Source organism: Narcine bancroftii, chromosome 9 (assembly GCF_036971445.1).
Source record: "Narcine bancroftii isolate sNarBan1 chromosome 9, sNarBan1.hap1, whole genome shotgun sequence".
NCBI classification, from domain to species: domain Eukaryota; kingdom Metazoa; phylum Chordata; class Chondrichthyes; order Torpediniformes; family Narcinidae; genus Narcine; species Narcine bancroftii.
The window spans coordinates 88,735,544-88,750,818 of NC_091477.1; the positions used below are offsets into that span (position 1 = coordinate 88,735,544).

The window sequence follows — 15,275 nt, forward strand, 5'->3', positions numbered from 1 at the left end:
AATTATTTGTTCAAAGTATTGCAAAAATTCAGTTTACCGGAGTAGTATATTAATTGGATTAAAGCATTATATAAGGGACCGTTAGCGAAAGTGACAGTAAATGGACATGTATAAAGCAATTTAACTTAAGCAGGTCAACACGGCAGGGATGCCCACTATCACCTTTATTGTTTGCGTTAGCTATAGAACTACTAGCAGAATTGATGAGAACAGATGATAATATAAAAGGAATAAAAATAAAAGACAAGGAATATAAAATCAGTTTATTTGCGGATGATGTTATAGTGTACTTAACAGAACCAGAACTATCAATAAAAGAATTATATAAGAAATTGAAGGAATATGGAGATATATCGGGTTACAAGATAAACGTAAATAAAAGTGAAGCAATGCCTATGAATAATGCGGATTTCTCAAAATTTAAGAAGGAATCGCCATTTAGATGGCAAATGCAAGCAATAAGATACCTAGGTGTACAAATAAACAAAAATCTCGGCCAACTATATAAACTCAATTATTATCCACTAATGAAAAAATTACAGGACGATTTAGAGCATTGGAAAGATTTACCACTAACACTAATAGGAAGGATAAACTGTATTAAAATGAAAATTTTTCCAAGGATATTATACTTATTTCAGGCATTGCCAATACAACTGACAGAGAAATTCTTCAAGGAGTTAAAGAAAATAATAAGGAAATTTTTATGGAGAGGGGGGAAATCGAGGATAGCACTAGATAAATTAACAGAATGGTATAACAAGGAGGCTTACAACTGCCAAACTTTAAAAATTATTATAGAGCCACACAATTAAGATACCTATCAGATTTTTATCAAACAAGGGAAAAGCCAGATTGGACGAGATTAGAATTAGATAAAATAGGGGAAAAGATACCTGAACACATATTATATAAATGGGATGAAAAATTGGTACAACATAGAAGTTCTCCAGTATTACATCATCTCCTCAATATTTGGAAGAAGATTCATGTAGAAAGAAATAAAACAAATTATCAATTACCAAAGCTAATATTGACGCAAAACAAGTTACTCCCTTTTACAATAGATAACCTTTCCTTTAGAGAATGGGAAAAAAAAGGGGATTAAAAGAATAGAAAATTGTTTTTCAGAAAATAGATTCTTATCCTTTGAACAAATGAAAGATAAGTACAATATAACTCAAGATACAGCGCTGGCATATTACCAATTGAGATCCTACTTGAAGGATAAATTAGGAAGCAGCTTGAGTTTGCCAGAGGGAAGTAACCTTGAATATGTGATTACAGATACAATGATAATCAAAAGATTTATAACAAATATGTATATTAAACTGCAAGAAAAGGAGAATGAGGAAACAAATGGTAAAACTAAACAAAAATGGGAACAAAATTTAAATATAAAGATAAAAAAGGAAACATGGGAGAAGTTATGCTCCGGAACGATGAGAAATACAATAAATATGAGGTTACGTATGATACAATATAACTGGATACACAGGCTATACATTACACCTCAAAAGTTAAATAAATGGGACCCAACAGTATCTGATAGATGTTTTCGATGTAAAAAAGAAATGGGAACAAGAATTCATGCAATCTGGGCATGTGAGAAAGTAAAAAAAATTTTGGGAAGATCTAAATCAGATATTAAATAAAATAACAGAAAACAATATACCAAAGAATCCAGAGATCTTCCTCCTAAGTAACATAAAAAACAAAGAATTTGGAATTGATTTGGAGGATGCACAAAAAAGATTTGTTAAGATAGCTCTAGCCTTAGCAAAAAAATGTATTATGTCAACCTGGAAATTGGAAGATAATTTGAAAATACAACAATGGTATATAGAAATGAATAAATGTATTCCATTAGAAAAAATAACATATAGTTTAACAAATAATATTGAAATATTCGAACAAATATGGGAGCCTTACATTAAATACAATAGCGAAAACCTACCGGGGACAATCATTACCTAAGTTAACGGAAGGAAAAGGAAATGAAAAGAATGGACTCAGTAGAATTTCTGGTGTATTTTTATTGAATGACAACATTGTCTGACTGGTTTAATGTATCCTAGATTGTATACCTTAAATGGACGGGAGGGGGGAGGTAGGTAGGGAGGGTGGGATGGGAGGGGGGGGAGAAAATGGCACTGTATATGTGTGAAAAGGAAAAAGTGTGTATCATGGTTAATGTGATTTATGGTGTGAAAAATAAAAAAATTAAAAATAAAACATAGCTGGTTTGAAACTTTCTGGGAGTTATAGTGCCGCTACAAATAGATTTCTTGATATTTCTTGGCTTTTGGTATTCTAGTGAAAAATAAAAATCATAGAAAAGGTGAGTCACTATCTTGATGAATCTGGGTGTAAGCTGAAAGGTCGAATAGGTTATCCTTTTAGTTGAGTTGAACATTTAACTGAAGTACGTGCGACACGTGATAGGATTTTCACGCCACAACAACTGATATGCTCTGTCGTACCTAAGATTGTGACTGATCTGGCCGTGGACTCAGGTCTACCTGCCATCCTTTTCTCCTCACCTTTAATTTCCCCTGCAATAGAAAATCAAACTCTCCTTTAAATATACAGTATTTAATAAGACAGCCTCTTCTGCTTCCTTGAGCAGAAAATTCTACAGATTCACTATTCTTGGGTAAAACAATTCCTCCTGATCTATGACATTTCATCCCTCACTTTCAATGATTGCTGTGCCCAACTGGCCACTAAATCAGCACACAGCATTAAATTGCCCAGCTACCAACCCATTTTCAGCTGCTGCACGACCCGGGCGGAATAGCCAACTGCTTCGGTGCCGGGTGAGCAACTCGACCTGCCAATTGTGATGATCACTCTACTTGTGTAATGACTGCCGAAGAGACGAGTTCCAATTTTGGAAAGGCAGCGTGCCGAGAGCAAAGGGTCTGTTGCAAATCAGTGTGTCGTGTTTTTCTTTGAATAAGAGTTGGGCATCCAGAGACCGTACATCCTTCCAGGCAGGAACTCTGGGATAGAATTGAAGGGGATTCCATATGAAGTAAAGCGCCGGGGTCTAAACGAAGAGATAAAGTGTGCTCATGGTGAGGAAAGTGCACAAAGACACCCCTGGTAGACCACAGGCTTGTCCATTGGATTTGAGGATCATTTCCAAATGTAGTCATTTCCTTAACATGTCATAACACGACCCTTTAAATGGAGGAGATGAATGGGGTGATGCTGACAGCATCACCATTGCTGGAGCAATCAGCATCACTACAGGAGCAGAGGTTTTTTGGCGATGCTACCAGCAGTATTTTAGTTTTGGATATCAGTTCTAGGTTACCCATGTGTGTGAACACAACTGCTTCCCAAGGCCCTTCTGCTGAGTGGGCACAGACTGCGCAAATACCACATCACTCTTCCATCCCTGTTGCCAGCCAACCAAGATTGTTCTGAAGTTTCAAGAAAGTGAGGGTGAATCCAGGTCCTTACAGAAAAAAGAAAGCAACATTTTTCTCAAAACTTTTTCAAGCTTTTATTAATCACTTGCCTCATTAGCTGTGCAGCATAACAAAACAGATTTGGAGAAGACTGCCCTCGGAATAGATTAAATCAGTGGTGTCATGATAACTTTTCATAATCAGGACTTGAAAACATCTTGGGTCAGAATTGAATTTTAATCTTTCAAGTGATCAGATAACTTGAACTATTTTGACTTGGAAAAATTAGTTGTTTCTTCTTTTAGGACAAAAACCTGGATTTCCAGAAAAGTCTTGTCAGGTGTCCTTGAACCAGCAAGAAAGTAACTTTTTTTAAAAATTAGGTTAATAGGAAATCATTTTTTTAATTATCAGAATCCAATATTTTAATGTTTATTCAAATCCGAAGGCAACAATATGTCAATGACTCTTTAAAAGATTTGTTGAAGTACATTTTAATGATTTGGTACATCAAAAACAGATGTTTTCTTAAATGGACCTGGTTATGGACATTGAAGTGACAGCTAAGTTCATCTCTTCAACCTCTTAAGGCTTCTAAGTTGTGTATCAAACTGGAAGCACTTTGTTTCTTAAACTAAAACCATGCTGGAAATATTTGGGTCAGGAAAAAAAAACTGCTGATGTTTAGGCACAATAACTTTTCATTGAATGAAAGCTCTGACAAGTTATACATTTATATTCTTAACTCCTCGTTTCCCATCAGAGATGCTGTATGACATTTTGATTATTTCCATTATTTTGTTTTGCAGTATTTTGCTTTTGAGTTATTTCTCGATCAGACCTATGTCAATATCAAGCAATCAACCTTAATTCAGAATTAAAATGGGATTTAATATTTTTGTAAAATGGCAATGCTACTCACATTAGGAAACACTTGGATTTTTATGAAAAATGTCCTCTATTTGTGTGGAACCAATACTGTGTCCCAATTGAGAACCTTGCTTCTGGACCCCTGGAGAGCAATTAGAGCCAACAGCTGCAGGAATAGAATTGTCTTTCTGCACAATCTGTAGCCATGTGGCCTGGCATATTCCAGTTCATTGAGGAAATTAAGACATTTACAAGTTCAATATCAGAGCTGTAATAAATAATCAATACATTATTGACACAGGTCATCCCAAAACCAAATTAAAACCATACAATTCTACCCCATTCAAATGAAAATGTTCACAATAGAGAATTGTATGGGAGATTCCTTCATGAATATCTCTCATCTTCATTGGCAGGGCCTTTAATAGTACAAAGAGACTGTTAATCTTTTTTAAATAGAATGCAACAAAAGTTCCAAATTGATGGTCCATTTTGGCCCCAATGTTATTCACTCCACATTTCAAGATTATTTTTTTATTATGTAATAAATCCAAAAAATGAAATATTACACAAAATTTCCTTTAGTCTGACGTAAGGCAAGGAGTTGCCATGAGTATTGTCAGGCATCCCTTGCAGAGAGAGAAAGAGAGTTCCTTTACAGTCACTGAGTGTCCCTGGATGGCCTCTAGCTCTTCTGCAGCTGCACAGATCCCTGTTCTAACCATTGGCGACCACAAGCTCAAGATCCAAACCTCCAATGCAATCAGGAAGCCTTCAGCATCTGGCCCTTCTTGCCCTCAGCTTTCTCTCAAATCCATATTCAGATACCTGGTTCGCATGAGCAGCAAAATAGTTGCAAATTTCATGTTTAGTCTCGCGTAGTAAACTACAGTGATATATTTTGTTTTGAAAGCAATCCAACAAGACACATATGCATGGTACAGCAAGTAAAATTTAGTTCAAAAGTGCAGAGTTGGAGAAAGATCAGTTTGCACAGATCTGAGTTTACCCGAAATAGAAAGAGCAAGGAGTCCCATAATATCTCAACTATAATACATGTTTATCCAAGTTTTCTGTCTCACACTAAATACTTTGGGTAAAAAAATTCAAATACTTTGCACATATTGTTTAATGGATATGTAATTGAAAATGTGGATTCAAACAGGCCATTGAACATTTAAACATATCTTCACTTCAGAAACCAGGAGGGCCTCTAATAACCTAACAAGAGGAGGAAGACCTACTTGATCGCAAACTAAACATTTTACTTGAGTGTCACTGAAGGGGAGTGTGGCCATTGCTATGGACTTAGACGTGTCTTGGTTGAGTTCTCTGTGAGGAGCACTAAATAGATGTTCAAAACTTGAAAATCAAGATTATCTTCATCAAAAATGGATAAAACTAGCATGAAGAAGCCAAGGTAGCCAAGAACAAAATTGAAGAAGCTGCTATTCAACTAGGAACATCAGGTGAAAATCCAAAAGGGAGCAGTGCAAAAATGGCAATGGGGCTGGCAGAACCAAGTAAAACTGGGGAGTCAGATCATCTTGGAAAAAAATGAAGGATTTGAGTAACTGATTCATAAGTGTTGAAATGGTGATGAGAGATATGATGGAGTAAATTACGAAAATAAAAGATTGTTGAAGACATGATGGAGAGAATAGGTTGAGCAGAGATTGAGCTGATGAAAAACTTGAGGTTTGGGAGGGGGGGGGGTTGTGAAGCCAAATAATGGGAGTCAGATAAACAAGGACGGCTGGACTAAATTGACCATATGAAAAACTTTAGTCGACAGAATAATGTCCTAATTATTGGACTGAAGGAAGGAATCAAGAGAAGAGACAAAGTGAAGTTTTTTTTTCAAAAATGGATCCTACAAGTGTAGAGAGAAGGCAAATTTGGAGAGAAAATGCATATTGAGAGTGTTCACCGAACACTTGGACCCAGAAGAACAGATGATCAGAGACCAAGACTAATTCTGGTGAGAATTTTAAGCTACCAAGAATGGGAGATAATTTTGGGAGTAGCATATGATTACTCTAAGCAGAATAATGGCCTGCCTGAGGTTGATCATGAAAAGGTACTATTTTTTAAAGACTTTAGCCTGACCTTAATTAAATAAAAAGAATTTGAAGATGTGAAAAGACAACTACGAGCTAAAACCTTGAAATATTCAATGATATATCTCGTGACTTTGAGGGTCAAAGTAATGGAAGGGAAAAAACTTTTCAAGAGCAAGAATGAGGTAAGACTTGCAATGAATTTTTTTTAAAATTACGGTTGCCAAGGGAGAAGATTGTGTAAATATTTATAATGGAAATAAGTAAAAGTTTTTTTTTAAATTTGTTAAATTGTGTTTTTATTGTTTAAAAGTAAAATGCTCAAAGAGAGTTCAGTAAAAGGAAAAAATATCTGGCAAAAGATGGTGCCAAAGGGAGGGATTCTTCTTCCTCGAGGGATTTTGTGGGCTTTCAGACCTCTACATATTCATCACTGTTGGAGTGATGAATAGGAAGGGTAAATTGTATAAAAATGAAGGTAATGCCCAGACTAAAATATTTCTTTCAATCGTTGTCTATTGTAATAACTAAAAATTACTTTAAATTATTACATAATTGTACAAGACAATTCCAATGGAATAACAAAGAATTGCACTGGAAAAGTCAACATGAGTCTATAAATTGGGAGGACTTAGACTTCTGGATTTTAAGAAGTATTATCTATCAGCACAAGCAAGATTTCTATCAACTTTCTTTGAAGAAAACCGTCCCCCTTCGTGGATTTGAATGGGACTCAATTCAATAAAAGAAGAGACAATGAAGGACTTTATTAGCAAGTGGAATATTAAGTTAATGACAAAAAACCATAATCCTATATCAATACACATGATTAGAATGTGGCAAGAAATAAATGAATGCATTGGGATGGGTGATGGGGGGGGGGGGTGGGTGAGGAAAGCAGGTATATCACTGAGGACACCATTATGTAAAAATGTACTACCGCCTATGAAACTGACTAAGAAAATATTGAATTCAAGGCTTGACAAAGGAATATGTTGATGATTGCTATATGGAAGGATCTCTTATATCTTTTGATCAGTTAAAAAGTAAGTATGAACTAGTTAATGGAACATTCTTTAGCTTTCTCTAATTAAGATTGTTCTTAAGAGAAAAATGGGGACCAAATTAACGAGATGAATGAATGATTTGGCTGGGAAACACACCTAAATTTATATCTAAAATGTACTTTGCTCTCCAACATGAAAGTGCAAAACCAGGTTTACAGAGATAAGGAGAGAGATGGGAGTCTGATTTAGAAGTTGCAATAATGGAAAGATGCTGATCTGATTAGTGCTTGGATAACATGACGTCAATTATAAATATGGATAAGTACAATATAATTTTCTACACCAAGTATACTTCACACTACAGAAATATCAGTGATGTTTTTAAATAGAAATAGGAATGTTTGTACATGTTATGTGATTGTGTGTGAAGGTGAGACATTTCTGGCAGGATCTTACTGAAATGCGAACAAGGAGAACAAGAGTGGCCTTTGCAGATGATCCGGATTTTAATATTTTGGGCAATTTTATTGAAATAAGTAATAAAATAAGTAAATACCAGATTTATTTTGGTTTTTTTTATAATAGCTTTGCTGGGACTAAGAAATGTATTGTGATTACTTGGAAATAGGACTCCCCTTTACAGATAGCATAATGGAAGGCAGAGATGAACAGTTGTATACCTATGGGGGAAATAATCAATAATTGAAAGAATAAATATAATGTATTTATAAAAATAGGCAACCATATTTGGAATATATAGGGGCCCAAATATAATTTTTAAAAAGTGCTACTATTATAAAAATATGTGACTTCCCCAATGAAGACTTTTTTTTAAAATATCTAACTGTAAGCCCTGACAGTGTATGGATTTATACTGTGAAGGGGATGGGAGGGAAGAAGTTGTTGTGTTTTGTAAGAAAAAGTTATTTATGTATACATGCACACATAATATATACTTGAAAATTGAAAGTTTTGATATGTATATTTTTGGGAGTGGGGGAGGGGAAAAAACCCAAAAATATATATTTTTAAAGTGTCATTGAAGATGTTGGAGGTGAACCTTCTGAATTTTGGAGGAAGAAACCTTGTGATTTTCTTTTTCTTTTTGTGCCCTCCTTTTACACAATAATGTGTACTTTTGGTGAGACTTGTCCTTTTAATTGGATTTTTAAAATGGTTAAAGTGCACATTTGTTGATAGATGAGAGAAAATAGGATAGTGTACATTTTCTGGATTTTTTTTATGAAAAGAGAAGCTGGAGGGTTGAACGAGGTCAGGCAGCATCCATGGAGAGAAATAAGACAGTCAAATATTTTCAGACAGGGTCCTTTCCTGAGATTGGAGGGAAGGATAAATAGGTATAGGCCAAGAGGTACTGTGATACTAGACAAATGAAGGTGGGCAAGAGATTAACCAGTGAGGGATCAATGGAGAATACAAGATAAGCAAACTATTCTTTGCAAAGCTTTTGCAGCTTTTAGTTATTTGGCATGTTAGTACATTGTTTTGTTGTTAAAATGGCTTAGACTACTATTGTGTGGCATGTGAGCTATGGTCTTTGAACTTGTGGTTTTTAAATCGGGGTGCAATTTGTTTCTGGCTTGGCATCTAGTGGTTATTTCTATATATGCAATGGACATTCTGCTATTGAATACAGTATTTAATTGCAGGATGGGTAGATGTTCATTTTTGCATTTTGCATCAATTTTCTTGCATTGTTTTAGAACATAGAACACTACAGCGCAGTACAGACCCTTCGGCTCTTGATGTTGTGCCAACACATTCCTTAAATGTACTAAACTCTCCTTACCTCATAATCCTCTATATTTCTTCCATCCATATGCTTGTCTAAGAATATCTTAAATGTCCCTAATGTTTCAACCTCCACTACCATCCCTGGCAAGGCATTCAAGGCACCCATAACTCTCTGTGATTATGTTTAAAAAAAACTTTACCCTGATGTCTCTCCTAAACTTCCCTCACTTCACTTTGTATGCATATCCTCTGGTGTTTGCTGATCCTGCCCTGGGAAACAGGTGCTGGCTATCCACCCTATCTATGACTCTTGTAATCTTACTGACGTCTATTAAGACTCCTCTCATCCTTCCACACTCCAAAGAGAAATATCAGAACTCTGCTAACCTTGCCTCATAAGGCATTTTCCAATCCAGGAAACATCCTGATAAATCTCCTCTGCTACCTCTCCATAGCTTCCGCATCTTTCTTATAATGAGGTGACCAGAACTGAACACAATACTCCAAGTGTGGTCTCACCAGAGATTTGTCGAGTTGCAACATGACCTCTCTACTCTTGAACTCAATCCCCTATTCATGAAGCCCAACATCCCATTGCCCTGTTTAACTATCCTATCAATCTATGTGGTGACTTTGAGGAATGCATGGATTTGGACCCCTCTATTCATCCACACTCTTAAATAACTGATCATTAACCCTGTACTCAGCCTTCTGGTTTGTCCTTCCAAAATACATCACCTCACTTATCTGGATTGAACTCCATCTGCCACTTCTCTGCCCAACTCTGCATCTTGACTATATTCTCTTGTTACCTTCAACAACCTTCAACTTCATCTACAACTCCTCCAACCTTCATATTATCTACAAACTTACTGACTCATCCTTCCACCCCTTCATCCAAGTCAGTTATAAAATTTACCAAGAGCAGGAGTCCCAGACCAGATACCTGCGGTACTCCACTAGTCACTGACCTCCAGGCAGAATACTTTCCTTCCACAAATACTCTCTACTTTCTACCTGCAAGCCAATTTTTTTTATCCACACAACCAAAGTTCCATGGATCCCATGCCTCATGACTTTCTGAATTAGTTTCTCAAGGGAAACCTTGTCAAATACCTTGCTAAAATCTATATAGACTAAATCTACTGCCCTACCCTTGTCAATTTCTTCTGTTACCTCAAAAAATTCATTTAGGCTCCTGATGCATGACCTTCCATTCATAAAGCCATGCTGACTATTCTTGAGTAGACTATACTTCTCCAAAAGCTTATAGATCCTATCCTTAAGAATCCTCTCCATTAATTTAAAAACCACTGACGTAAGACTCACCTGTCTATAATTCCAAGGATTCTCCCTATTACCTTTTATAAATAAGGGTACTACATTTGTCATTCTTCAATCCTCCAGCACCTCCCCTGTGGCCAAAGTGGTCTCAAAGATTGTGGCTACTGCTCAAGCTGTCTCTTCCCTCACTTCCCACAGCAATCTGGGGTATATCGCATCTGGCCCTGGGGACTTATCAATCTTGATGTTTTTAAGAAGATCCAACACTCCCTCTTCCTTAATTTCCAGATTGTCCAGCACAGAAGTTTGTTCTATTCTGATCTCACCCTGATCAAGGTTCTTTTCATTTTTCACTCTTGAATACTGAAGCATTTAGACTTCCTCCACCTCCAGGTACATGTTGCTTCCTTTACGCTTTAGTGGTCCCACCTTCATTCTCGTCATCCTTTTCTTCACATACACAGAACGCCTTGGGATTTTCCTCAATCCTACATGCCAAAGCCTTCTCATGCCCTGTTAAGCTAAGTCCTTAACCCTTTTCCTGGCTACTATATACTTCTCATGAATCTTTCCTTCTTCCTTCCTATAACTAATGTCTTTCTTTCTTTTGACTAGCTGCCTCGCCTGCTTCATCAACTACAGTTCTCTTTTCCCTGTCCCGGCGGGACAAACCTATCCTGAACCCAACACAAGTGGTCCCTAAACTTCCTCCACATTAGTTCTGTGCTTTCACCGTTGAACATCTGTTTCCAATATACTCTCACTAGTTCCTGCCTCATCTCATCATAATTAGCCATTTCCCAATTCAACACTTTCCCATTTTGTCTGCTTTTATCCTTATCTATGCTAAATCTCAAGGAGCTATGGTGACTCTCACCAAAGTGCTCCCCCACCAAGAGGTCCGCCACCTGACCAGGTTCATTACTCAGAATTATATCCAGTATGGCCTCACCTCTCATCGGCTGGTCCATGTACTGTGTCAGGGATCCTTCTTGAACATATCTGATAAATTCAGCCCCATCTATCCCTCTTGACCACACATTCACTGAATTTCTACATGTTGCATTATATGCATATTTTCAGTCAATTGTCTTTGAGAAAACAAGGACAACAGACTATATTTGTGTGGAGATAATAGGACAAGTTAATGATCATGAACAATGAAGAATTACTTTTTTTGATCAGTATTGAAAAGATGGAATTTGGCATGAGACCAATAAGAAACTGACTCATTGAGATGAAATGGGCATCTGAATGTATCAGAGGGCTTTGTCCAAGGATTTGGGCAGGTGGCACAGAAGGAGGGAGCAGCTCTACATGTGGAAGAATATTGACAGTAAAAAGTTCAAATAAATTAGAATTTTTTAAAGATTTTATCAAAAGTGAGATAAAACCTGTGATATTCATGAAATTTGACTTTTTTTGTGGAGAAATGTGAAATAATTCCAATAGAATTGAGGCAGGAGGTCTGGTCCAGCATATTTAAAATCTGTTATACCTCATGCTACAAAGCATAATATTTCGGTTTCATTGTAAATAAGGGATGAAATGCAGATTCGATAATGGATCTTGTAAAAACTGCAGAGGATGAAATGGGAAGAACTGTTGGATAGTCAGACAGTAGAAAGAGCAATAGTAATGCTTTTTCCAGGATATTCTGGTATCCCACTTGACCATGTCTGAAGACAAGTCATCTCCTGGGGCTTCTGGTGCTTTATTAATACATAACTTGCATTATAATAGTTTATTGTCAATGTACATATGCACCAAAATTCTTAGTTGCACCAGCTACTTTTGTTTAAATAAAATCAACTCTGATAGTATACATTAAAGTATACGTATAAGAGAGGATTCTAGTAGAGGGTTTAGTTCCATTTGCAATTCTAATGGAAATAAGAACTGTAAAAAATTCAAGCATAAGGTAATGAGGGGAAAGGAAAATTTCCATGTCAAAATGATCAAGTTGGAGACATTGAGGTTCTATAATTATCACTCATCAAATTTTGGATTTTGCATCACTAAAGTTGTAATTTTAACTTTAATATATCTTTTTTAGTACCATGAAGCTTAAATATTGTTGATAATAATGTCAAGTGTTTGTTTATTTTATTTAAACATAATTTCTTTGCTATTTTATCTTGTCAGAATGAAGAGGATCTTCACTGAATCTACTGCAATTCAGGAAGGCAGCTCACGCCACCTTTTAAAAGTGGTACGTAATGGCCTTTCAATGTTAAAATTGTTATCAGTCATCAGAAATTGTTATTCTGAGTTATTTTTTTAAAAAGAGTGAAAATGCAATGTAATAAACATTCAGCAAGGAATCTCACTGTTCAGCACCACTAAAAAATTGATGGTATTGTAGTGGCAGCTACTCTCTCCTGAAAGAACACACACAACCAAACGGGTTGAGCTCAGTGAGCAGACTAGTTTATTGCGGGCTGCTGGGCTGTACTTATACTCCCAGCCTGGACCTGGCTGAGACCCGCGCTGGAGGGCACTGACGTCACCTGGGCATCACATGGCCCCCCCAACACAGGCTTCTGAGCCCCGTGCTGGGAGGAAGGGAACACCCCTGACGGCGCCATTTTGGCCGACTGCCCTGCCGCGTGGCTTACAAGCAGGGCCGGTTCGCCTGCCTAGTGTTGAGCCACCACAGTATCCAGTTTTGATCCTTCAATTTTGTCAAATGCTTCACACACTCGATTCTCTCCCTCTCCAGTGTAATATCAATGTGAAAGGATTGCTGAATTAGGGTCTGTTCTTTGAATAATAAATCTGAGATCTTGCCCTGCAAAAAAAAATTCTCACTGTTCTATCTTCAATGCTGCTTTGATAACGAAACTCGGATGCCTTTGTTAAATAGTAGTTTTCTGATTTTTAGGCTTAACTGCCTTTGGCAGCATGTTAATGCTGAACATTTTAGAATCTGGGAGCTTCTCTCCATTATAGTCTTTGAGAAGGTGAAGATCATGCTGCTGGACAAGGAGTTACAGGATTTGAACCTAGAAATAATGAAGGACCAGTGATAAATTCCTTTGTTAGGGCGATGCACAATTTGGAGGGAACCTCTTGTCCATGGTGGTAAAGATTGTGAGGTTCTTTTGGAGTAGCCTGACTAAATACATGGGGTGCATTTTGTGGATACCACACTCTGCAGTCACAATACTTCCAATGGTGTTTCCTTCATGGTAAAACAGGTATTACAGTACTTAATTTAGAAACTAAGAACACAATTTTGAGTCTTAAATTGAGTGCATTATTGTACTCAGGAATAGAAATCAGACATAACCTAATGAATTTCTGCCAATCAAGGAAATAAATTATAGTGATTTGTTCTGCAAAGATTGCAGTTCTGTTATGAATATTGTTTCAAGCCCAAAGGACCCCAAAACCCAGCAGCAATAGACATTCACCAAGACAAGTATTTACTTAAACAAAAGTTGTTTTTAATTATCTTTAAATATGAAAACAGAATCAAACTTTAACTTATCTTTATACTTAATTAACCCCCTTCTAATTCGAAGCGCACGTGTATGTAATGTGTGTGTAAGTTCTTTGGTTCACAGTTCAATCTCACTTCTTCTAAGTTCTCTAGTTGCAGGCAATTCTTATACAGTGCACAGAATTTAACATGTATAAAGTTCACCAGGCTTTGGTGCTCGAAAGGCAAATGTTGACTGCTCAGGAAGGTTCTTGTAGGTTTTACAGAGAGAAATTTGTTGTTCCAGGATTTCCACAACTGAGATACCACCATTAGTCACCTTTCATCATCTCGCTGATGAAACTTGCCCCATCAGGGTTTTCCAGATGGTAACCTCTTTCTTCAGGCTACCATCACAGAGTTCCGTTCTGTTCCTCTTATTCCAAGAGAAACATCAGACAGATAGTACTTCCAGCTATCCACTGCTCTGGAACTTTGTTTCCAACCAGATCTTCCTGGCTTGCACTGTTCAGCTCCTTTTAGTGTCAGGCACACAAGCTGAGAAAGCTTATTGAGATTGGTCTCATCTCTCTCTCCAACTGCCAACTGTCAGAAAGCCCATGCATCTCTCTCACTTGCAAAAACCCCCACCTTCTTCAGCAAACCACAGGAGTGACCTTCTTTGAGCACTTTGCAGGTACTTGCAGCCAGTTTGTCACCTCCAAAACCATGGCATTTTATTTCATGACATCATTTCAATTAGCACCTATTTGTGAAATGTGCATCACATTCTCCAGAGATCCTGCAATGTTACTGAATATGAATTCTTCAGTCTTTCAAATAAGATCTGTTTTAAAATGTGTGTATGTAACCCACTAATCTTACCAAATTCTCCCAATATTTATCCATTACAATATTGACAACTATTTGTATAAAAATGTTAATTACTTGCAACCACCCAGTTTAATAGAGGATGGATATGATGTAGCCTTGTACTTTTCTTGCAAACATCGCAGGACCAACCCTGGTCAGAAATGAACAAGGGATCAGTGGCCTCAAGTTATCTTTGCTTAACATATATGATTTTTAGAATCTGGAAATAGGATTTCCTGTCAAACAAAATTAAGTTGTATTTCAAGGAGCATCTAGAAAGGAAGTGAGTAGAGAAAGATTTAGGGAGGGTGTTCTAGAGGTTAGTGCAAGAAAATTGGAAATATTTGAAGTGATAATTATGAGAATTGAGATTTTGGAGGATGAGATAATATTTTCTGACGATGAGGAGGAAGGTCAAGAAGGATTTGAATTGAGATATGAATGATATGGATTGGGTGAACATGCACAATGTCAAAGGGCAATTTAGACTTGGGTGTATGGTGGGAAGAATGCATGCAGTAGTGTTTCAAATGAGATAAAGGTGAAAGATGGGACGGCCACCGAGAGAGCATTGCAATAGTTC

General features: G+C 36.9%; 1 protein-coding gene across 1 annotated transcript in view; it reads left to right on the top strand.

The window, feature by feature from the left end:
- mfsd1 (major facilitator superfamily domain containing 1) overlaps nt 1-12,666 on the top strand; it is an 86,076-nt gene extending 73,410 nt beyond the window's left edge. The window contains exon 17 of the mRNA XM_069896760.1: nt 12,541-12,666. Coding sequence (XP_069752861.1) covers nt 12,541-12,561 — 21 coding nt within the window. The 3' untranslated portion in view covers nt 12,562-12,666. The remainder of the gene's footprint in view (nt 1-12,540) is intronic.
- Nucleotides 12,667-15,275: the final 2,609 nt, after the last annotated feature.